Consider the following 25831-nt stretch of genomic DNA (forward strand, 5'->3'; position numbering starts at 1 on the left):
ACAGAAAACTCTAAGTCTCAATGCCCATGTTTAGAAGTATAGGTGTTTGGTAGAGGGGAAAGAGAAATTAAATTAGGTATGCCCACTACTTTGGCTTTAGGGGTTTTGGCCAATCACCCTTCTAAGTTTTGCAGAGTTAAGCCACATTGCATATTCCACAGTCCACTGCCTCTTGACCCCAAGGAAGAAGGCCTGAATGAGGCTGCGTCTGACTGCACGCTGGTTGGGGCTTCCTGACCCTGTGTTTGTGTGTGATGAAAGGTATCTGGATGAGGTTGGTTACTATTTCCACTGAGAGTAGCAAGAAATAAGGAACCCAGGCACATCTCAAAGAATTCTGGGGAAAAAAGTTTTCAGATAGAAATATACAGTATCAAATGAACTAGCAGTTTCAGAAAACTTCTCTAGTCATTTTTTGAAAACGTCCTCACCCAAGGATATATTTATTGATTTTAAAGTGAGAGAGGTGGGGAGGGAGGAAGGGGGGGTGAGAGAGAGAGTGAGAGTGAGAGAGAGAGAGAGAGAGAGAGAGAGAGAGAGACATTGATTGGTTGCCTCCCATACATGCCTCCAACCGGGGACCAAACCTGCAACCTAGGTATGTGCCCTGACCAGGAGTCGAACCCACAACCTTTTGGTGTACAGACAATGCTCCAACCAACTGAGCTACCAGGTCAGGGTCTTAGTCATTTTTAAAAGCTAGTTTCTTATATCTCAGAAAACATCTATTTATACATAGATGATCTGTTTTAAGAGAATTCTATCTTTTGTATACGTAATCATAAAGAGCAAATTCTGAGATGAACATATTTTCTTGGCCTATTGCAAAAATAAATGATTATATTGAGAAAGGTGACCTCTTAGAACAACTATATCTTACATGTAATAGGTTCTCAAAATACTTGTGGAATAAATTTACCTGTTATTAAAATTTTAAGAATGATAACCATCAGAAATCAAGTTGAATGGAGGTCCAAAAACTACGGCATTAGAGAGACCAGAGACCACAGTCATCCAGACTGGTAGGAGGGGAGGAGACACAGAGATGCCCACATGTGGTGAATAAAAATTCGAGAGGGATATCTCAGGGGCGAGGAGTCCCAGCCCCACACCAGGCTCCACAGCCCAGGATCCCAGTGCTAGGAAGATTAACTCCCCATAACTTCTGGCAGCAAAAACCAGCAGGGATTGTGTTGCTGGAAGGAACTTCTGGAAGCAGTTCCTCTTAGAGAACCTGCACATAGAATTAGTTAGACTTATTCCTTCTGAGCTTCATGCTGAGGCAGCAGCTTGAAAGGCACCGGTGGCATATGGGGAGGAACTGAAGTGTCTGGAAACAAGGTGAGAGCTGGGGGACAGCTTTCTTCCGGACAGAAAGGTGGGCAGAGGCCACTGTTCCTCCTCTGAAACCCTGCCTCCAACAGACTCCATCAACCTGGCTAACACAGTTTGCCCTACCTTGGAGATCCCCTAAGGCTCGGCCCCCACCCAACTTAGAGGCCCACCCAAGCTGTTCACAGTGGTTTTTCCATAAGAATGGCTGGTCTTGGCTCATGCTTCGTAGCAACAGCTGGCCTCAGTTAGTCCCAGCCCCCTGTACCTCTTGCTAAGTGGCCCATGCCTGGCACTAGCAGTAGCCAGACTAGGTTCACAGCTTGGCTTCACCTGCAAATGTCCAAGCACAGCACAAGTAGCAGCCATCCGCAGGTTGCTTTATAGCTCATACAGGGTGGCTCTGGGCAAACACAGGTGGGGACTGACCTTGGCCTATATGACCCGGGGAAACCCAGAGCCTGCACACCCAGTGGACAGCTACAGACCATACTGGAGAACCAACACCCTGCCCCTGCATAGCTGATTGTCCACAGAGGGCAGAGGTTGGTGGTCAGTGGTCACAGCCAATCCTGGCAGCTGACTGGCCTGGGTAAATCCCTTCCATTAACCTGTCAACAGCACCAACGCTCAACTACAACAGGAGGGTGTACTCAGCCCACACAGGGAGTATACCCTGTGTGATAGGGGAGGTTGTATCACTGGATCACATAGGACACCTACTACATTAGACCACGCTACCAAGACAGGAATCAGAGCAGCTCCACCTAATGCATAGAAACAAACACATGGAGGCTGCCAAATTAAGGAGACAAAGAAACATGGCACAAATGAAAGAACAGATCAAAATTCCAGAAAAAGAACTAAACAGAATGGAGGTAAGCAATCTATTAGATGCAGAGTTCAAAACACTGGTTATAGGATTTCCAACCAAGATGGAGGCATGGGTAGACACACCGTGCCTCCTTGCACAACCAAAAGAAGGACAACAACAAACTGCAAAACAAAAAGTAACCAAAACTGTCAGAAAATCAAACTGTATGGAGTCCAACAACAAAGGAGTTAAAGAAGATATACTGATTCAGATTGGTAGGAGGGGTGGAGATGGGCAGGTGGGGTAGAGAGGACACGCTGCAAGGTGGCTAGAGGACTGGGTGGTCACACATTTGTGTGCAGATAACCGGGAAGAAAAACTGGGGAGCAAGAGAGACCACACAACCCAGGGTTCCACCGCAGGGATATAAGCCTAAAACCTCTGGCACTAAAAATCTGTGGGGGTTGCAGTGGTGAGAGAAACTTCTAGCCTCCTAGAACATACACAAACCCACCCACCCAAGATTTGGCACCAGAAGGGCCCAATTTGCTTGTGGGTAGAGGGAGAAGTGACTGAAAGCCAGACAAGGTCTGAGCAAGTGGCATTGTTCCCTCTGGAGCCCTCCCCCATATACTATGCCACAAGGCAGCAACCTGGGTTGCCCCGCACTGGCCAATACCTAAGGCTCCACCCCTTACAACGTAATAGCTGCACTGAGACAAAAAAATATGGCCCTAATGAAAGAACAGATCAAACTCCAAAATTAGAGTTAAGTGATGAAGAGACAGCCGACCTATCAGATGCAGAGTTCAAAACACTGGTAATCAGGATGCTCACAGAAATGGCTGAGTATGGTCGCAAAATGGAGGAATAACTCAAGGCTATGAAAAGTGAAATGAAGAGAAATGTAGAGAAACAACAGTAAAGGGAAGGAAACCGGGACTCAAATCAACAGTTTGGTACAGAAGGAAGAAATAAGCATTCAACCACAACAGAATGAAGAAAAAAGAATTCATAAAAATGAGGAGAGGCTTAGGAACCTCCAGGACAACTTTAAACGTTCCAACATCAGAATCATAGGGGTGCCAGAAGGAGAAGAGGAAAAGCAAGAAATTGAAAACTTATTTGAAAACATAATGAACGAAAACCTCCCTAATGTAGCAAAGGAAATAGGCTCCCAGGAAGTTCAGGAAGCCCAGAGAGTCCCAACTTTTTTGTTGGACCCAAGGAAGCACACACCAAGGAACATCATAGTTACATTACTCTAGATTAAAGATAAGGAGAGAATCTTAAAAGCACCAAGAGGAAAGGACACAGTTACCTACAAAGGAGTTCCCATAAGACTGTCAGCTGAATTCTTAAAAGAAACCTTGCAGGCAAGAAGGGGCTGGAAAGAAATATTCCAAGTCATGAAAATGAAAGGCAAGGACCTACATCCAAGATGACTCTATCCAGCAAAGCTATCAGTTAGAATGGAAGGGCTGATAAAGTGCTTACCAGATAAGGTCAAGTTAAAGGAGTTCATCATCACCAAGCCTTTATTATATGAAATGTTAAAGGGACTCACTAAGAAATAGAAGAAGATCAAAAACTATGAACAATAAAATGACAATAAACTCATAACTATCAACAACTGAACCTAAAAAACAAAAACTAAGCAAACAACTAGAACATGAACAGAACAAGAGAAATGGAGATCATATGGAGGGTTTTCAGTGGGGAGAAAGAGGGGAAGAATGGAGGGGAAAAGTACAGGGAATAAGAAGCATAATTGGTAGGCATAAAATAGACAGGGGGAAGTTAAGAATCATAGAGGAAACAGAGAAGCCAAAGAACTTATATGTACAACCTATGGACATGAACTAAGGGGATGGGTGGGATGCTGGAGGTCAGGGGTGGGATGGGGGGGTGCAGGGCAGAGGGGGGATAAAAGGGAGAACAATAAAAAAAGAAAAATACTAATTGGAAGTTACAGAACAGTCATGGGGATGTAACGCACAGTATAGGAAACAGAGTAGTCAAGAACTTATATGCGTGACCCATGGACACAAATAAAGGTATGGGGATTGTCTGAGGTGGTGGGGAATGCTGGGCGGGGTGGGGCACAGGAGGGAAACTGGACAACTATAATAGCATAATCAATAAAATATAATTAAAAAATTTGAGAAAAAGAATAGAAATAGTTTATTACTAATTTTTAGCATACAGCAAATGTCTGTAAGGCTTGCTTCTTCCCCATTTCTCTTAGGACCCTGTTAAAAACTTTCTTTAGTACTAAACAGCAAAAGTACTGGGATCTAAAAAGTACCCCAGACAAAAACAAAATATAATTTGTAAGTATTATTAGGACCAAGTATTTGTATCTTTAAAATAAAATGTGAAAATCTTGTTAGGCCAGGAACCTGGGTTGGATGCAGTGTCCAGCACTTCCTAACCAGTGACCCCACCCAGTAGCATCTGCTGGTGCCTGCACTTTGTCACCTGGGGAAGTGTAAACACTGGTCTTAGGCTTCAGTTCAGGATTGCACAGGTTAATGCATGTGAGGCAATACTTCAACTATTATAACTGATATTAGAAGTATTGCAAAGTAGTGGAAAGTGCGTGATTAAAAAACCCTCTAACCTGATAGGTTTTTAAACAAGCTTAATGAAGCTTGATTTTCTTATTTTTCAAGACAAGTTCATGGGCATAATAGCTTACTATTAGTATTCCTCCTATTACACACCAAGCACATTCTTCATTATTTAGAGTTATTTAATTTTCCTTGCTGTCTTAAGTGGGGGAAAAAGTTACTTTTCCCTATTCAGTGCTTATAATGAATACATTCAGTGGGGAACTAAAAAATTTCTTGAAATAGTAATGTTCATAAATCAGATAGCAATTCTAACACCATACATATCCCAAAAGGAAAGAAATCCAAAGAGATTTTCACTTTTTTGAAAAACTGCGAACAGTGTTCATCATTTATTTGGCAGTGAGCCATTAAAGAGGCAGCACGCACCCTGAGCAGCGAGAGTGGCACTGCCTTTAATATATGTTAGTGTTATTTTAGGCTTTATGTGTTTTTTGGTATGTTATTTTTTGCGCCTGATAATGCTCACAATTTTTTCCATATAAATTAATGGTAATTGCTTCTTTGACTTTCACCATTTTGGCTTACAATAGTTTTCACAGAAATGCTCTATTTTGGGGTAGCTTTTGGATGGCAGGGGAAACTTGTATTCTAGACATAGATGTTAATTAGAAACTAGACCCCTCCTTCTACTGATTCAAAAGGGTGTAAACAAAATCTCATATTTGAGCTTCTGGCCAAGATGGAGGCATACATAGACACACTGTGCCTCCTCACACAACCAAAAGAAGGACAACGACAAATTTAAAAACAAAAAACAACCAGAACTGACAGAATATCGAACTGTATGGAAGTCCGACCACCAAGGAGATAAAGAAGAAACATTCATCCAGACTGGTAGGAGGGTGGAGACAGGCAGCTGGGGTGTCGAGGACTTGCATCAAGGTGGCGGCTGGTGGACCCAGCAAGGTGGCAGATTGTGGAACAGGGCAGACTAGGCTGCAGCTAGCAGACCCCACAAGGTGGTGGCTGGCGGCCCCTATAGCCCCACATTCGTGCATAGAAAACCGGGAGGAAAGGTGGGGGAGTGAAACAGACCACACAACCCAGAGCTCCAGCGTAGGATATAAAAGCCTCAAACATCTGATTGAAAATACCCTCGGGGGTTGAGGCAGCAGCAGGAGAAACTCCCAGCCTCACAGGACAGTTCCTTGGAGAGACCTACAGGGGCCTAGAACGTACACACACCCACCCACCTGGGAAGCAGCACCAAAAGGGCCCAATTTGATTGTGGGTAGAGGAGTGACTGAAAACCAGCAGAGAGTACAGCAAGTGCCATCACTCCCTATTGGACCCTCCCCCCCCATACAGCGTCACAGTGCAGTAACCAGCATTACCCTGCCCTGGTGGACACCTAAGGCTCTGCCCCTTTATGTAACAGGTGCGCCAAGAAAAAAAAAAATGGCCCAAATGAAAGAACAGATCAAAGCTCCAGAAAAAATACAACTAAGCAACAAAGAGATAGCCAACCTATCAGATGCACAGTTCAAAACACTGGTAACCAGGAAGCTTACAGAATTGGTTGAATTTGGTCACAAACTAGATGAAAAAATGAAGGCTATGCTAAGAGAAACAAAGGAAAATGTACAGGGAACCAATAGTGAGGCGAAGGAAACTGGGACTCATATCAACGATGTGGACCAGAAGGAAGAAAGAAACACCCAACCAGAAAAGAATGAAGAAACAAGAATTCAAAAAAATGAGGAGAGGCTTAGGAACCTCCAGGACATCTTCAAACGTTCTAACATCCGGATATAGGGGTGTCAGAAGGAGAAGAGGAAGAACAAAAAACTGAAAACTTATTTGAACAAACAATGAAGGAGAACTTCTCTAATCTGGCAAAGGAAATAGACTTCCAGGAAGTCTAGGAAGCTTAGAGAGTCCCAAAGAAGCTTGGACCCAAGGAGGAACACACCAAGGCACATCATAATTACATTACCCAAGATTAACCAGAAGGAGAGAATCTCAGAAGCAGCAAGAGAAAAGGACACAGTTACCTACAAAGGAGTTCCCATAAGATAGTCAGCTGATTTCTCAAGAGACCTTATAGGCAAGAAGGGGCTGGAAAGAAGTATTTGAAGTCAAGAAAGGCAAGGACCTACATCCAAGATGACTCTGTCCAGCAAAGCTATCATTTAGAATGGAAGGGCCGATAAAGTGCTTCCCAGATAAGGTCAAGTCAAAGGAGTTCATCATCTCCAAGCCCTTATTATATAAAATGTTAAAGCGATTTATCTAAGAAAAAGAAGATAAAAAATATGAACAGTAAAAATGACAGCAAACTCACAGTTATTAACCACCATACCTAAAACAAAAACAAAAGCAAACTAAGCAAACAACTAGAAGAGGAACAGAACCACAGAAATGGAGATCACATGGAGGGTTATCAACAGGGGCGTGGGAAGGGGAGAGAGGAGGGAAATGTACAGAGAATAAGTAGCATAGATGATAGGTGGAAAATAGACAGGGGGAGGGTAAGAATAGTATAGGAAATGTAGAAGCCAAAGAACTTGTATGTATGACCCATGGACATGAACTATAGGGGCAGAATGTGGGAGGGAGGGGGTGTGCAGGATGGAGTGAAGGGGGGGAAATGGGACAACTGTAATAGCATAATCAATAAATGTATTTAAAAAAATAAAAATAGAAAGAAAGAAAAAAATCTCATTGCAAAAGTCCTGGAATGATGAGTCAGACACTGTGCATGTATAACAGAAAGCATGTTTCCACTGGATAGAACCCAGGAATTCTGGTTTGTAAAATGAAATTTTCTTTCCCAGCCACACCCATTTAGAGTTCTACCACAAGACTTTAAAGGAGTAGCTACATAAATTACCCCACTACAGGCATTTTTTGCAGGCTATGAACCAATGAAGAACTTCTAGTAACCAGAGGAAAGGGAGGAGCTCTCAGGAAAGAGGGGACAAGTGCTGGAGCAGACAAGGCTGGGGCTCAGAACATATGCAGGTAGTACCGTCTGGACTAGAGAAGGAACATGTTTTCATTTTTACTTTCTAAACTAATCAGTGGTACATAATTGTTTTTATTTCTGGAAGTTGGCAGATATGCTAGAACATGGTTACTTAACCTGTCCTAGCATCTGAATCTAAAAAACAAGAAGTCTCAAAGTACCATAAATAAAATACTCTGCAGCTATACTTGAGACAAAACGAACTCCAGTAATAAAGGAGTTACCCACGTGTAGGGATACCTAGTTGTTCTTCCTTCACTGGGATTGGAAACCAAAGATAATTACTAAAAATATACTGTCACCTGAAAATACTTAACCACATTTTACCAGACAGTAAGAATATGACTGCAAAAGAAGATACACTCTACTATATTTGTAAATTCAGTGGATTAGGAGAAATTAACATAATTGGAGTTCTGTAGGACAAAACAATGACACATACTTCAAAGTTCTGAAAGGGAAAACCTAGCATTTTTGGATGCCTAATACTTCAAGAATACTCAATTTGAAGACAAAGTTGTTCAGTAATGCTAAATAACAGGTAATATACACACACATACAAGAAAATCACAAACCTTAAAATGTTTTAAACCAAAATGAATCAAAAAGGATCGCATTTGCAATGTGAATATTCTCACTTTTTATAAAACCAAGCCTTTCTTCCTTGTCTGTGGGATGGGAATTGTGGCAGAGAAGGCTAAAGGTGAGCAAGAGCAGAGACCAGATGGGAGCACAGGGATAGAAACTAAAAGGAAGAAAACTTTATTCTAGAAATGGAGAAACGTAATTATGTTTTTTTTTGTATTCTAAAGTCTTAGAGCACTTCTGTTAGCCTCTGTTGACACTACCATTATTAACTTTTGGGAAGAAATCAACTGAGTCATTGAACAACAGTGCTGGCAAGTGTCAAATATTCAAAGAATGGAGGTAGATATTTTCAATGAAAAACTTGCTAAACTAAAAAGTGAATGGAGCGATTACACAGGTATGGACCACAGGACCGCTATCATTGTGATGGACCAACAGAGTAATCTGTACTTCCAGTTCACCAGAAACCAAAGAAACACCACTCCTGACAATGTTTAATATTCATCAAACTTGGTAAGGTTGGAGGAAGGGCTGGTGATAGAATTAAATAACCTTCTTTACAATGGTAACTTTGAAATCATCCCTTTTATTTGCAAGAGAAATTAGCTATTTTGAGCTAAGTGGTATCAAGATGTCTCAAAAAAAATTAAGGAAACTCAGACATCTGCAAATTACACACAGCACAAAGCATTTCTCTGCCTTTTAGCTTAATTACCAAGGACATTCCTTAGTATCCTCAAGAGTCTAACAATTGGTGTACACTAAGATTTTCTAGGAGAAATAAAAATCAAGAGCAAAACCTAGCTTAAGTTGCTGTGGTGATGAAGAAATACAACAGCTTGAAAAAGAGTGAGTGAAAACCACAACCTGAAGTTGCTTGAATGTTTTTCCTTTTGCTAGCTTACTCAAAACCAGACATGCAAAAAAGCTCCTAGCTACGAAGTCGCCATTGTTTCTTATGATGAATCATTAAATACATTCGTGAAAATTCAAATGGTTTTTAAAATTACGTGAAACTATATTTTAGCAAGGTTTGATTTAGTCATCAGAAATCAAATTTCCAACTGTATTTTGTAACTTTTCAGAAACAGTTTACTCAATAACCATCACAGCTCTATCACAATCATGGAATCCCCAGAAAACTTAGAACTCTTCATGCAGTAATACTCTTGCCACTTACTTAGCAGAATCTATTTTCTTTCTTAATACTAATATAATTTCCTAACTTACAATAGGATAGCACAACTTAATTAAAAATGAGGAGAGGAGGGAAAGAAACAGTGAAGAACTAGTACTCATCAGCAAGTAATGACAATGTAAAACACTGGATAAAAATGCATTCAGCACCAAGAAGGAGCATTTAGCGTGGGAGCTAAGTAAAACCATACACTTTAATTGTTTTTAACAGTAACCAAGTATTGTTGTTGAAGAACACAGGGAAAACAAACATTAAGTGTTTTAATCCATTATCAAAATATTTTAAGTGATTTGAAGAGACAAACTTAAGTTTTCTGGGAAACACATGTTTAACTAATGCTTGAAAAATAAAAGGGAAAATATTTCATTCCTTCTTTTCATTAAAATTACATATTTTTTTCATCAAAATTTAAATACCGATAAAAACTGAAGTCTCCCCTAACTAGCACTTGTTACCCCAGTCTTCTACTTAGGAGTGACCACTCTTAGCAACTTAAAACTGTATGTATCCTTCCACATCGTTATCCTGCATCTATGTACACACATACCTATAGAATACATAACTTTGTTTTGTGCTTAAGTATTTAACTCACCTCCCAATGAATGGAATATAGAATATGCATTTAAACAGGGATCTTGTTAATTTTTACCAGATTCCTTATTCTGATGATGTTAACAAGTAAACTTAGTCACAACTTCATACCAAATAGGTCTTGGAAATGATGCTTGTTAAATTAATGCATATGAACTTGGAAAACATTTAGCATAAGATAACTGTAACTTGCAACAAAAAGGTTCAAAGGGGTAAAGGCTGGAAACTTCAGATATCCAGTTTCATATCAATTATTCACAGGTCTATCTGATGTTTGAGATAGATATTAAGAAAGGAAAAGAATTATAGGGAGACAGGAGACAAGGTATGGGCAGGCACCACAGGCAGAGGCAGGACTTTGCAGGGATAAGATTGAGAAAGTACATGCCTGTATTTCCAGTGTTCCTAAGGTGCACTTTTAAAGTTTATTTTCAAAACCCATTCTTCTTTCCTAACAATACTTTTCTGTACCTGATACCACCATTTTTCCCACTAGTGTCTCAGGCTAAAAATTTGAGGTATCTTCTTTAATTCACATATCCTACTTGTTGGGTAATACTATCCTTTCTTCAAAATGTTTTGTATGCTCTTTACTTTTCATTTCCTCTGACAGTACCTATCATTTCATTCTCAGTTCCACTGCTGCATGGCTTTCTGTCCCCTCATAGGTTTATCATTTTCCATCCAACAAACCTGGAAGAAAACTTTCTGCTCATATACTTCTGACACCAATGTATGGGGTTTTCTACACCAAGCAGTTCTCCAGTTCTCTGTGAACACAAATTGGGTGTTCTGTAATTTAATTCAACCCTGACACCAACTAACCAGAATTAGTGTAAGGGCTCATTCCCACAAGACTCCTCCCTAATTTTGTTACAAGTGTTGAGTGCTCAGGATACCCACAGTTCTGTCCAACTTGGCTACAAATCAGAGGATCCCACAACCCCCTCCTCAGGTTTGATAATTTGCTATAATGGCTTACAGAACTCAGGGAAACACTTCACTTATGTTTACTGGTTTATTGTAAGTGTCCCGAGTACAGGAGCTTCTGTCCCTGACAAGTTGGGGTACACCATCCTCCTGACACATGAAAGCCTACTGGGAAACTCTCTAAACCCAGTAGTTTGGGAATTTTTATGGAGAATTCTTCACACAGGCATGATGCATTATTAATTCAGTCTGCAGGTTCTCTCCCCTTCCTGGAAGATAGAAGGTAGAGCTGAAAGTTCCAAGCTTCTAATCAGGGATTCATCCTTTTGGTGACCAGCACCATCCTGAAGCTATCCAGGAGCCCATCAAGAGTTGCCTCACCAGATGCTCCCATTACCCAGGAACTTACAAGGGTTTTAGGAGCTCTGTGTCGGGAACTGGAGAAGACCAAATATTAGAAAAAGAGATGCTCTTAGCACCTCATCACTCAGGAATTACAAAGGATATTAGGAGCTCTGTATTAGGAATGGGCGAAGATGATGCAAGAGACCAAATAAGTAAACACTTATTATGTTACAAAAACTTACTTCTCACTAGTCACAAATACAGTCTGTCCACATGACCCCATCACTCACAGTCCTGCCTCCTGCCTGGGCGGAAGCTACCCTTTTGCTTCTTTCTTAAATGACCTTTCCCCTATTTAATTTCTATACAGCCTTCCCCATTTCCAGATCAAGACAGTTTCTCCCTGGTATCTTCTTTGAACTACTACTACAGCAACACATTGTTTGGTATGTTTTAATTTGTCACTTACTAACAGTTTCTGGAAAAGGAAAATGTAGAAAAAATTTACTGAGCTTAAAGCAAAGACAGAATGATATAGTGCATAAGAGATTTTGAATTCTGCTTTATTTTGGGGAAATTGATGAAAAAACAAACAAAACAATCAGCTTTGGGTTTTGTTTTTTTTTTTTTAAACTCTCTTATGGGTGGTTCTCCAGCACAGAGCATGGTACCTGGCACAGAGAAGGCAACTAACAGACATGCAATAAACACATTAACTATTAGAAATTCCCATGAACTAAAGAATGTTCTTTAAGTTTAAAACGGTTGCCTACAAGGGAAAAAACCCACCTAATGGAAAAACTGATTTATTTGGAAGACAACCTACAGTTTCTAATGAACATACTCCTTGTTCAGTAAATCCTTAACATCAGTAATATTAACCTTGATTATTCCTTCACTGTTTCTCTCTTGCTAAAACAGATTTAAAAAAGAGTTTGTGCAAATCTTAAGGCTCAATATGTACAAAATGCTTTTTAAAAGGCTTATGTTGACATATTGTGACAATGATAAATGGCAAAAGGGGTTATATTATTGACAAGCTTTATAATTTTCACTTGTGTCTTGTTCATGTTTTCCTCTAGCCAAGAATTCATTCAGAAAAAATTAGGTCTCACAGTCTTTTTCCAAGAATAAGCAAGAGAAATAATAGCAATTCTTGATAAACAAGACCTTCTTAGTTTTTAAGGAAGAGCCACTCAGAGGAAAGCCACTTAAAAATTATTTCATTGAAAATCCTTAGATACATGTAATAACACTTTGTTAGAGAAATGTGTTTTTCTGGCTACACATTAAACGGTTAAAACACCAAAGCTCTTCAAACCTCCTTCAATGGAAACTTATCTTCAAAATGTTATTTTATTAACTAATTAGAATAAATGGGCCTTTCAAGATACCTTCTTTTTCTTTAAAAAATATTTTATTTACTTATTTTTTGGAGAGAGGGGAAGGAAGGGAGAAAGAGGAGGAGAGAAACATTGATAGGTTGCCTCTCTTATGCACCCCAACCAGGCACCAAACCCACAACCCAGACATGTGCTCTGACCAGGAATCGAACCTGTGACCTTTCGCTCTGTAGTATCATGCCCAACCAGTTGAGCTGCACTGGTCAGGGCTAACTTCTATAAATGAGTTTTATATGCAGATGTTTGGATATGCATTTATTTTCTGGGAAGAAGGTAGAATGCTTTTAACAAATTTCAAACAATCCAAAGTGTCGGGAATCATGGCATGACTTGGTTCTCAATCAGTCAAGATATAACTTGTAACTTTTTACATGAAAAAAATCCCAGACAATAATGATGAAGAAGGTGGGAGCTGGAATAAGATGACTGGAGTCTGAATCCCAACTCTACTGCTTACTAGCTGCGTAACCTTGCCAAAGGAGACTTCACACTTCAGCCTTAGATCCACATTTGAAAATCAGGAGAGAAGGTTGTATTTCATGAGATTGTTATGAATAAAAGCAACGGTGCATAAAAGGCTTAGCAAAACACCTGGTGTACACATAGAGTTCAATACAACGTTAGCTATCACTGATATCGCCTGCTTTTCAGTTATCCTTTGTGAAGGCAGAATCTCCCAGATACCACTGCTTTGTGCAAGGGTAGTTAAAAAGGGCTGAGCAGGTGGTTTTCTTGCCCTTCATAAAACTTTTCCTGGCTTAGTCAACAGTATTTCACACATCAACACCCCAGTCTTGAATTGATAGTGAGAACTTCAATATGCATTAATTTCTGCATCTTAAGAGGGGGAAAATATTGATTCATCTGGATATCTAGCCCAGTTTCAAGTAAGTTTTGGATTTAAGACTGTTCATTGTTATTTTGTGGGGAAGGGTGGGGGGTAGAGATATTTCTCTTTCATTTTCTAACTTTCACTGCCATTTGACTAGTCAAATCATTCATATGTATTTCAACTGGGGTTTGTTGGGTACAGCAATTAATTATAGGCCATTTAGGAATCAATGCACTACATTAAAACGATAGGGGCTTTTTTATTATTTGTACTATGAAAACCTAATTGTAATCCAAAATAAATAGGATAAAACCTGGAGTCTCATGCCAGAGAATACTGCCATGAATTCTTCAACATCCAAGTTATTTTTAGTTTTTACTGAATCTTGGCAGAACCCTCAGTATTTTTAACATAATTGGACAAAAAAAAGGAGTTAAACCTACTTTCTTCCCACTATAATCAGGAAGTTCATGTTCAATTGTTATTTCTTGAACTTAAAATTTCAACACTGTCAATTTTATTGGAGTTCAATACATACTGGTTCTTTTCCTCTAATTTTTGATGCCCCCATTCCTGCAAAGTGTACTTTGCATATAAAAAGCAGTCTTTGTCTTCCTGCATGTGAGATTTTTACTGGAAAAACAAACTGGCTAGATGGATTCACACAAAGTTATGGGAAGATTGAAGAACAATCTGATATACTCTCCACCATTATCTTAGCTCTTCCTTCCTCAGTTTATTTGGCCTGGAGAGGTTGGGAGAAGTTGGTTTAGGGGCATTTGGCTTTTTTACCCTCATTTCCCCCACCCCAATAAAAGGCCTTTATTATAGTAACACAGTTCCATGTTTAACTAAAAAGTGTTGCAAACAATAAGAGTAGCAACAACAACAAAAAAACTCAGGGCTAAGGGCTAGGAGGTAGAAGACATACAAACAAATTCCTGTCATCTAAATGAACTTTTGGATTGAGTTAATCCTGTATTTAATTTACCTATAAAGGCTACATTTGATCTGTGGCAGTAGATTCAGACACACACTCCTCTTGAAAAAAATATTAGAAAGTGTGAGTTTATTCAAAGTTAGCCATGTTTCAATGGTTGTCAATTCAGAATAGAGAAATATATCAGAAATGTTTTCTTTCTTCAGTGAAGGCATTATCAGTGCTTTGTGCAGTCTTCCCCAAAGACTCCATTCACCACACAATTACATCTCAGAGACTGAAGGGGACTAACCAAGCTTTAGCTGCCCTTCCTGCCTCCACCCCTGTATCCTGTTGCCCAAAGACAAGAACAAAGACTATCTACCTCCTACTGTTTCCTTTTTGCATTCTGATTCTTAAAAAAAAACAAAAACAAGTCAATGAGTTAACATAGGGAACACATTTTTGGGGGTACAGATATTTGTAGTTAAATAAAAGATTTATGGTTAATGTATCAAAGGATTCTATTTATAGAATAGAATACTTTCTATGCTTGGAATAAAGTATGGAATAAAGTATGCTTCCATCAACTTTATTTAAATGATGATAATTTAGAAAATTCTATGAGAGGAATAATCAGTCATTGAGAATTTTAACTAAATAGTTTTAATATGAAGACTGGAAGGGGAAGTACAGGCTGGAAGAGAAAGTTAAAATTGCTCTAACATCAATGAATTGCTACTATCTGTACTTCCCCCTCAATCTGACTTAAATGATAAACTCCCTTTAAAAGGCTGGACTGAGGTAGAACCATGCCAATAAAATAACAGAATTCATTCTGAGAAAATTAACAGAAATAATCCTGGATGTTTTTAAACACATAAATTATAAGAAATTCTCAATGTTCAACTTTGCTGAAAATATTAAGGCCTCCATTAAAATGCCCCTACTGAGCCTGCTGCAGTCTTTTGCAAATCCTTAACAGATGAAAATCTAATGGCTTCAGATAAATAGAGCATGTGAGAAAAGAGAAGCACAAAAGCAATATATGTTATTAAATATTTACTTGGAATAAAGTACATGACAGTCACTTCCCACTCACCCAGGTCTTAAAACCACCTGTTTCCCTTACAAAGATTATAATTAGGTTGTTGCTTTGCTTTAACCTTGAGAATTTTATTTTGGAAAACTCAGGTATATAAGGTCACTCTGGAGGAAAGATGAAGAAAGCTGAGGGTTGGGAAAAGGATGAAGAGGAGCAGACAAAGTTTTTTTGGCAAAGAACACTGGCAGAGAAGGCAGTTAAGTGAGTGAGGTGAGAAAAGTATGCTGAGGTATGCTTTAAGAGGGAAAGACTTAGTGAAGTTTATAGGGACTATCCAAAGCAGTGGCCCCCGACCTTTTTAGCACCAGGGACCGATTTTGTGGAAGACAATTTTTCCATGGACGGGGTGGGGGGGATCGTTTTGAGATGACTCAAGCACATTGCATTCAAGCTTAGCTCCTGCTGTGCAGCCCTAACAGGTACCAGTCTGCTCCAGGAGGTTGGGCACCACTGAAGCAAAGCATCTTTTAAAAATCTTATCACCTAATATATTCTTAAGTCAAAAAGAGCTTTAAATGTTGAATTGGAGAAAAAATCCCTGAAAGTAAGTTCCTCTTAGAATATACATTCTCTGCATCAGACAAGGGTGATAGGCCCTAGCAGGCAGCTCAGTTGGTTAGAGCATTCTCCTGACCACCAAGGTTGTGGGTTTGATCCCAGGTCAGAGCACATATAAGAATCAGCCAATGAATGCACAAATAAATGGAACAATAAATCGATGTTTCTCTCTTAAAAAGACAAGTGAGCCCTGGCTGGTGTGGCTCAGTGGACTGAGTGCCAGCTTTGCGAACCAAAGGGTCACAGATTGGATTCCCAGTCAGGACACATGCCTAGGTTGCAGGCCAGGTCCCCTGTAGGGGGTGCGTGAGAGGCAACCACACATTGATGTTTCTCTCTCTCCCCCTCCCTTCCCCTCTCTGTAAAAATAAATAAATAAAATCTTAAAAAAAAAAAAAGGCAAGGGTGAGAAATGGGTAGAAGGATCCTGGAGTGCCATGAAAGCAAGGCATGTAAGTCTACAATATCCAAATTTTTCCTGATTATCTATTTAGTATATTGTTCATTACCTCATGCACACTAGAATATTTTTAAGGGCTTTCATAGAGATACAATCCTCCCTAAGCCTTTCAAACTCTGCTTGCTTTCAAACTCTGAAAGAAAATAAACCTGTCACTTTAGAGGTCAGTTTTCTTTTATATATTATCTTGCAATGCTTGCTACTATTTATCTGTTAAAATTCAGTTTCTCAATGCTTATATGTTGGGAGTTAATAGAGCTTTCAGTGGTATGCCTTCTTGTAAACTGGATAATGGAACAGAAAACTCTTACACTTCACTACAAGCAAGTACTATAATAACTGCTTCAGGATGGCTGATGCAATTTGTTGCTATGGTCAATATTTTGGTATTAAAACTGTGGCAACAAGAAGAAGAGGACTGACAAACTAAGGTAAACTTTAGTTGCTTTAGTGAGTTTGTGGAGTTGTGATTTATAAAGATAGGAGAGGGCTTGGCGTATAAGAACAGATGAATATAAAGAACTTCCTGGACTAAATCAGATCCCGCAGGAAAAAAAATGTATTAGTTTATTTAGATAGAAAAAAAATCTATCTTTTAAGCAACTGGAAAATACTGACAAGATAGTAATATGAACTTGATGTTCATTTTAAATAATCATTGCTGTTTAATATTTGCTAACTTTGCTTCTTCCTCTAACATTCTTGTTTGTTTCTCTTGGGAATCTGAACTTGTATTCTTGGTTTAGAGAATAAGGGAGTGGTAGGAAGAAGGAAGGCAATGTAGGAGGTTGCAAGTTGTCCGTTTTATATAATTTTGGAGCTGGAAAGGGAAATTAGAGGTCAAAGTGGTTCAAACGTTGATTTTATAACAGGAAACGGAGTAGTAAAGGATAATTAAGCTCCACAGGTAAGTCCTAAAAAGTGGGTGGGGTCAATGCAAATTAAGCAAGTAAATCATTAAACAGTTTGAAGCAACCTTTGTTCCCCAGCTGAGAATGCCAGCAGTGCTCAATTTTTTCTGGTAGACAGATTTCTAAAAATTATCCTTAAGAGTCAGCTAGTTTAATAGAACCCTGTATCAGGTTTATGGAGACAAAGGGCACAGCCCTACAATCTCTGTGCAAAATACAGCAAGACTCTTCACCTCTCTATTTTAGGTTACTTTTAAGCACTTTACTGGAGGAAAAATGAAAAAATAAAACGCTCTTATTTTCTCAAAGAAAGCAATATGACTGCAGAAGCCAAATCGACATTCAAAAATTTAAACTGTGTATAGGATAACTTGGTAGTTACCAAATTGTACTCAACTCCTTTCTTCACCTACTTATCTTTTCTCCCAGCTCAATTCCGGTGCCAGCCAGGATCAGTACACACCCCCAGGGCTATTTCATTCCATTGGCTGGCGGGCCATCCAGCGGTCAAAACCCTTCAGATTTACTGTCAGGACGCCCGGTGTTTGTCAGAGATGTTACTCTGCTCGCGTACTACTTTTACAAAACAAAAGCTATCAGGGTAGAAATATAAGTTAATTTAAAAGATCCAAGTGTAATTAGTAAGTTCACTTGGTGAATAAAACCGTCTAGATTTTAAATCTAAAAGGCAGTTCATTTTGTATGTTACTGCATCACCTGTCACTGATGTAAAAGAGTGAAAGAAGTCATAAAATAATTATTTCATAATCTGCATTCAGGTGAGTCATAGAAGCCCACAAAAACTTGCAGGAGGCACAATCTGATGGTCCAGTCACTGCCTTTCCTAGAAGTGCATTTTGTCAGGACCCACCATGTGTCTGTCACACATACTAGGATCAAAAGAGCAGGGTAGTATCTACTCTGCGCATAGCATCAATACAGGTACAAGCACAGGGGAGAGAGAGGACCAACTCTGTGGTGGGTTAAGACGGAAAAATCACTACCCACCCGAGCCAGACACATCTGAGGTGAGAGCTGGGAGGGAGAAGAACGTGGGGGAAGGGCCAGTGCCCGCCCTGCCTGGGCGGAGCAGTGGTCCCCCGGGGCAAGCAGGAGGCCGGGCAGCGAGGAACGGCGCGAGGGGCTCAGGTCGGCTCTCACCTCCCTTGCAGGGTGTGCGGTGCTGGCTGTGCTGGGCTCGGTAGCCTTCGATGACCTCCCAGGAGCCGTCGTCGCGCCGGATGGGGAAGGACAGGCTCAGCACATGGTTGCAGGGCTTGATGATCCGCAGGATGCCGCGCACCCGGTTCCGCTTCTGCTCCTGGCTCTCCCGGGTCTTGAGGTCCTCCACCAGCTTGTCCTCTACGATGCTGGCACCGCGGTCGAAGAAGCCCTCCACCATCTTGAAGAAGTTGGGGTCGTCCTCGCGGTCAGCCGCCGCTTCGCTGTAGTGTCGCCGGGAGGGCAGCGCGAGCCCCGGCTGCGGGGCGGCGGCGGCGGGCTGCCCGCGGGCCCGGCCCAGCAGCGCAACCGAGTCGGCTGCCGCCGAGCCCAGGGCTGCGGGCCCGACGCGGGACAGCAGAAGCGCTTCGCCCAGGCAGCGGTACATGGCGGCGGGGCGGAGACCGCGGAGGAGAGGAGCTGTGAGAAGCTCCGGGACCGTGGGTGGGAGGAAGGGCCTGGCGCGGGCTGCCCTTTTAAGCTGCAGCTTCCTGCCTTCCTAGCTGTCCCCTCCCCTTTCGCGCTCAACGCCTAACCGGGAGGACGGACTTTGGGGCCGCCGGCCGACGTCGCCAGTGAATGGCAGGGCTGGGGGCGCGCGCCTCCCCGGGAGTCAGGCCTCCGCTTTTGCCACGGCCTCGCCGGGCCTTCCAGGCGGCGGCGCGAGCTGGCGGGGGCGCGCAGGGCCCAAGGGGATGTGCGGGCGGGGGCGCCTGGCACGCATGCTCACGAGGCCGCGGGGCGGGGCTAGGGTCTCTGCTAGCGGCTTGGAACTGCAGGAGGCGGCGTTTCAGGTCTGTGCTTGGACCGCGCTTGGAGGGGTGGAGGGGGGGCTTGGGGGGGACTTTTTTGGGGGAGGGGGCCTGTCCGGAAGGGGGGCGCTCCGGCCTCTGGAGGGCGCTGAGAGGCCGGTCTCTGGACTTCGCCCGGGTGAAGGTGGTGCGGTCTGGCGGCTGGCCTGGTTGAGTGAGTCAGGGGTGTCCCTCCTTTCCGCCCTCGGGAGGGGCGGGGCAGCCATCCTGTCACCCCTGGGCTAGTCCTGGGGCTGTCCTGAGGGAAGACGGAGAAGCCGCGGTTGAAGGCCCGGCCTAGGGCTTCGCTTCCCTGTTTGCACGGAGACTGCGAAGAATTTACTGTCATCCCGAGCTGGATTTTTGCGGTGGTTTGCAGAGACTGGAAAGGAGAAAGCCTGGAACCTGGGGGAATCCCTTACCGGCTGGCTTTTCCCACTTTTTAATTTTGTTCTCTTTAACCACGCAACGATGTTGAGATAAAATAGTTATGCAAATAACTTGTAGTTTTCTAAAATTTACCGACTGTGCTTCCCCTTTTAACTGTGGAGGAAAAAGGGTGCTGTAATAAATAAATCATGAATTCCTAACTGGGCAGGTCGTGGTGGGAATACAGTTTCTTTAGTAAAAGGTTTATATTTGCTTTAAGCAAGCCCTGTCCTTTGTTTCTGTGCATCTAGGTTAACACACTTGTGAAATATCCACTTTCAGACCCCTTTTTATAAAAGGTGACCACCATCTAGGGAGCACTTAATCTTAACTGTCCTGTAATCTGATCTATGCCTTGCTTTCTTCTACTTTCAAGTAATCTTCCTCATGGGCCCTCTTTAATTCCAAATACGTAAACGAAACTGCAAAACTGTTATTCTCTCAGGGGCGTCCAACCTTTAGGCGTCTCTGGGCCACACATTAAGTACTCAAACACTAATGAAAACTGATGAGCAAAAAAAAAGATTTTAAGTAAATTTACGATTTTGTGTTGGGCTGCATTCATAGCCATCCTGGCCGCGGGTTCCTGGCAATGTCATCACTTTTGGTTGAAATGAACTCATAAAAATTCGCCACAGGTTTCGATGTTTATTATACCGACAGAAATATGTTTTTGAAATAGCCTAAAAACAAAGACACTCCAGGAAATTCTTTCTCAGTAATGTATATATTAAATGGTCCAGAATAGGATTTGTACACTTTAAGCTACATGAAGGTTTAATTATGTACTTATGCATACTTGATGAGAAATGCTCCCATAGGTAAATTTGGTGATTGTAAAAGTCTAATGTCTGTTTTTAGGACAACTATCAAAGGCCACATACTAGCTTTAGCGATCCCATTGTATTTTGGTAGTTTTAAAAGCCACCTTTTTGATCTGCAAAACTACTTTGCTTTCTGATATTCACTTTATCTCTTAGAATATGAAAGAGAATGTTCTTAAGTCTCACAGTATCCTGCAAAGTATAAGGTGACAGCCTGGACCAGTTAAATTACATTCATCTATCTCAGTGTACTCTCAAAACAAAAAAGATACAGGTGATAGTTTACTTTATTTGCTAGATAAAAATAGTCATAATTTATATTTGTATTGTGTTTTCTAGTGAAAAATATTCTCTGAACTGAATCCTGAATTTGCCTTGTTCATCAAAAGATTAGGTTACCAAATTTCCTTTTCATTGATAGTATTAACATTGCAACTTCCCCTTCCCCCAAAACCTTAATGTTCCAGAATAGAGTGATTAGAATCAGTAAACATGTGGACATGTTTTTCTCTCCAGATGAAATTCTTTGGTATGTTTTGAGGAAAGTGGTTTAGAAGCTTAGTTTTATTGGCCTTATCTTTTTCTTGATAACCATTGCCTTCAGAAAAATAAATGTTTAACTTTTCCTTTTCCAAGTCTTGTTTACCCAAATTCAAGAAAGTGGAAAGACTATGAAAGGAGTAAGGAAATTATTTTTAATTGGGAGTCTCCTATGTGTAGATATCTTACAAAATGGCTCCTCAAGAACCTTATAAAGTACATGTTTTTATTTTAAAAATGTTCCTTATATTTTTAAATTATATACATGTATGAGCCCTGGCTGGTGTAGCTCAGTGAATTGAGCGTGGACCTGCCAACCAAAGGGTCACTGGTTTGATTCCCAGTCAGGGCACATGCCTGGGTTGCAGGCCAAGTCCCCAGTAAGGGGTGTGTGAGAGGCAACCACACATTGACGTTTCTCTCCCTCTCTTTCTCCCTCCCTTCCCCTCTCTCTAAAAATAAATAAAGGAACTCTTTATATATATATATATATATATATATATATGTAAATTATATACATGTATGAAATTTCAAATAGTATAGGTAGGTTTTTTAAAAAGTGACATTGTCGGGAGGTGGGATTGGCTGGGGTGGGGTGGGGGGTTGAGGAGAAAATGCAGACAATTGTAACTGAATAACAATTAAAAAAAAAAGTGACATTGTCCCCTACTTCTGTTTTGTAAGTAGTTGGAGTGTTTATTTTCACACTGAAGTAGGTAGTATCCTAATTCCTGATGTAACGGAAGGGGAGGAGGGGGATCACAAAGACCAAGTAAATTGATGATTACCTAGCTGGTAAACAGCAGGCTAAGATTCAAACCCATGTATCTAACTCCAAAGTTACGCTATTTTTACTATTTCAATAACTGTTTAAAGTAGTTGTTGCATTTAGTTTAAAATTATTTAATGTGGTGTTAAGTCCAGTGAGTTTTACCTTTACATTGATGATTGCCTTTATAAAATGTACAGATACTTCGCAAATTAAAGTTTAATTATTGGTAGTAATTTCCAGTTCAGAAGGATGCTAGAATTTCACTGGGAGCGAGTGTTGGCCATTTGATAGGATTCAACAGACAAATCAATTTTATGCCTTTGTGGTTTATGAGTTTTCCTTAGCTGTTTTAAAATTCTGGGTCTTTCCATCTGTTGTTAAAAAACATTAACATTAAAAACTTTTTAAAAAGGTTATCTCCCCAACCTTTCACCATGCAGGACAATTTTGGGTTTCTAGAATCTACTAGTAGTTACTATAACCAGTCTTAAAATGTGTTATTGAGAATAAAAAAGATATAGGGGGGTGGGGGCGGGGACAGTGGGTAGAGGGGATTACAGGAACTACTATAAAGGACACATGAACAAATCCAAGGGGGAGGGTGGAGAGGGGGGAGGGAAGTGGGTTCACCTGGGGTGGGGTGAAGGGATGGGGAGAAAAGGCATACACTGTAATTAAATAACAATAAAAAAAAAAAGATATATTTGAAATAAGACTGCCAAGACTTAAATAAAACAACAAATTCTGTGCTAAATAAGAGATGCTTGAGGGAGGAAGAAATTAGAAACTCTGAGTTACTCACCAACACTTCCTTTTCCCACTTGTATTTTCTGCACTTTCAAAACCTCACTTCTGTCTGAGCGTTGGAACACAATGATCTCTGCTGGATGGTTCACTTGATTTTTTTGTCTGCATACATTTAATTGCTGTAAGAAACTTGGCACATTCTGGAAATCCATATGACCAGCCAGATCTTCAGCTGTTTGCCCATTGTTATTATATAAACTGAATTTAAAATAAAAATCAAGTTAAAAAAAAAATTCTGGGTCTTTCCTCCTTAATCCAAAGCATGCTTTTGTGCTTCCAAGTGCTTTTAAACATATTTTTATAAGTTTAGTATGTAGAGAGGCATAACATAAATACATGAACAATGTAGCTGTTTTTAAAAATAATTTAATTTGGCACTGGCTCGTGTAGCCCAGTGGATTGAGCACTAGCCTGTGAACCAAAGCGTCACGGGTTTGATTCCCAGTCACGGCACAAGCCTGGGTTGCAGGCCAGGTCCCCAGTAGGGGGTGTGCGAGTGGTGCGAAATACCACACAGTGACATTTCTCTCCCTCTCTTACTCCCTTCCTTCCACTCTCTATAAAAATAAATAAATAAAATCTTTTAAAAAATTTAATTTGGAAAACTAACACGTACTTTCTACTTTCTGTCTCTTGAGGATTGTATATGGTGGACAGTTCATTTAAATAGAGTCATACGATATATGGTCCTTTGTGGCTGGCTTATTTCACTTGCATAATGTTTAAAACTTCATCCATGTTGTAGCACGTGTTAGTATTTCATGTCTTTTTATGGCTGAGGAATATTCATTGTATGGGTCTATTGTATTTTTTCAGTTCATTCATCATTGACGGACATTTGGATTACTTCTACTTTTTAGCTATGTGAATAATGCTATTATGAACATGCTTGTACAAGTTTTTATTTAGACATATGTTTTAAATTCTTTTGAGTATGTACCTTGGAGTGGAATTGCTAGGTCATAGGGTAACCTGTGTTTAACCTTTTGAGGAACTGCCAAACTGTTTCCACAACAGCTGCAGCACCATTTTAATTCTTACCAGCAATGTATGAGCCTTCCAATTTCATCACATCCTCTTCAACCCTTGTTATTATGTGGTGTGAAATTGTAGCTCATTATGGTATTGATTTGCATTTCCTGAATGGTTAATGATGATGAGCAGCTCTACCTGTGTCATTGGCTATTTGTATGTCTTTTTTTAAAAAAAGATTTTATTTATTTACTTTTAGAGAGGGGTCAAAGGAGGGAGAAGGAGAGGGAGAGAAACATTGATATGAGAAGACAAACATTGTTGTGAGTGAGAAACATCAATAGGCTGCCTCTCACACGTGCCTGGACCATGGACCACCTGCCACCCAGGCATGTGCCCTGACTGGGAATGGAACCGTGGCCTTTCACTTTTCAGAACAATCTCCAGCCAACTGAGCCACACCAGTCAGGAATATATATCTTTTTCTGAGAATGTCTATTCACATCTTTTCCCCATTTTTAAAGTAGATTATTTATCTTTTTATTGTTGAGTTGTAAGAGTTCTTTATACAATATAATGTAGATATAAATCCCTTATCAGTACATGATTTGCAAGTGTTTTCTTTCAACTTTTTTGATGGTGTCCAATTTATAAATATTTTCTTTTGTTACTTGCGCTTTTGGTGTCATGTCTAAGGAATCATTGTCTAATCAGAAGGCATGAAGATTTACAGTTATGGTTTCTTCTAAGAATTTTATACTCTTAGCTTTTTACATGTAGGTTGTTGAACCATTTTGAGCTGTTTTTTATTTATGCAGTGAGTAAAGAGTTCAGTTTCATTTCTTTGCATGTGGCTATTCATTTGTTCCAGCACCATGTGTTCAAATGACTCTGTCTTCTCCACTGAATTGTATTTGCACTCTATCAAAAATCAATTGATCAGCCCTGGTTGGTGTGGCTCAGTGGATTGAGTGCTGTCCTGCAAACCAAAGGGTCGCTGGTTCGATTCCCAGTCAGGGCACATGCCTGTGTTGCGAACCAGGTCCCCAGTGGGGGACACATGAGAGGCAACTGTACATTGATGTTTCTCTCTCTTTCTCCTTCCCTTCCCTTCTCTCTAAAAATAAATAAATAAAATCCTAAAAAAAAAATCAACTGATCAAAATGTGAGGGTTTATGTTGGACTTCTCAGTTCTTTTCCACTTGCCCATATATCTGTCCTTATGCAGTAAGTTTTGAAATCGGAAAGTGTGAGTTCTCCAACTTTGTTATTTTTCAAGATTGTTTGGTTACTCTGAGTCCCTTGAATTTTCATAGACATTTTAGGATCACATGATCAATTTCTGCAAGAAAGCTAGCTGGTATTTTGATTTGGATTATTTTGAATCTATAGATTAATTTGGAAATTAGTGCCATTTTAACAATATTAAGGGTTTTCAGGAACTACTATAAAGGACACATGGACAAAACCAAGGGGGAGGGTGGAAGCAGGGAAGGGAGGTGGGTTTGGCTGGGGTGGGGTAGAGAGGTGGGGAGAAAATGCAGACAACTGTAATTGAACAATAATAAAATAATTTAAAAATTAAAAGAAAACAATATTATGTCTTCTGATTCATGAACATGAGATGTCTTTTTATTTTTTCAGGTCTTTTAAATTTTCTCTCAGCAATACTTTGTCTTTTCATAATATAATAGAGACAGTTTTACTTCCCCCTTTAACTCAGGATGTGTTTTATTTTATTTTATTGCCTAATTGCTCCTCATTCTCTTTTACTGTTGCATAGTATTTTATTGTATGGCTATTTCAGAATTATTTTTGCTAGTCTATCATTGATGGATATGCAGGTTGTTTCCAGTATCTTGAAGTTGCGGTGGTACTACAGTG

General features: G+C 40.4%; 2 protein-coding genes and 1 pseudogene across 2 annotated transcripts in view; 2 read left to right on the forward strand and 1 right to left on the reverse strand.

Moving 5' to 3' along the window:
* The window catches only part of GLUD1 (glutamate dehydrogenase 1), a 41126-nt gene extending 21790 nt beyond the window's left edge, over window positions 1-19336 (reverse strand). The window contains exon 1 of the mRNA XM_024561237.3: window positions 18752-19336. Within this exon, the coding sequence (XP_024417005.2) occupies window positions 18752-19199 (448 nt within the window). The 5' untranslated portion in view covers window positions 19200-19336. The remainder of the gene's footprint in view (window positions 1-18751) is intronic.
* Window positions 19337-19513: 177 nt separating this feature from the next.
* The window catches only part of LOC112305418 (large ribosomal subunit protein eL29 pseudogene), a 47015-nt pseudogene continuing 40697 nt past the window's right edge, over window positions 19514-25831 (forward strand).
* SHLD2 (shieldin complex subunit 2) overlaps window positions 19700-25831 on the forward strand; it is a 161972-nt gene continuing 155840 nt past the window's right edge. The window contains exon 1 of the mRNA XM_053922075.2: window positions 19700-19777. The gene's annotated coding sequence lies outside the window, so the exon portion shown is untranslated. The remainder of the gene's footprint in view (window positions 19778-25831) is intronic.

The sequence above is a fragment of the Desmodus rotundus genome, chromosome 4 (genome assembly GCF_022682495.2).
Source record: "Desmodus rotundus isolate HL8 chromosome 4, HLdesRot8A.1, whole genome shotgun sequence".
In the NCBI taxonomy this organism is placed as follows: Eukaryota; Metazoa; Chordata; class Mammalia; order Chiroptera; family Phyllostomidae; genus Desmodus; species Desmodus rotundus.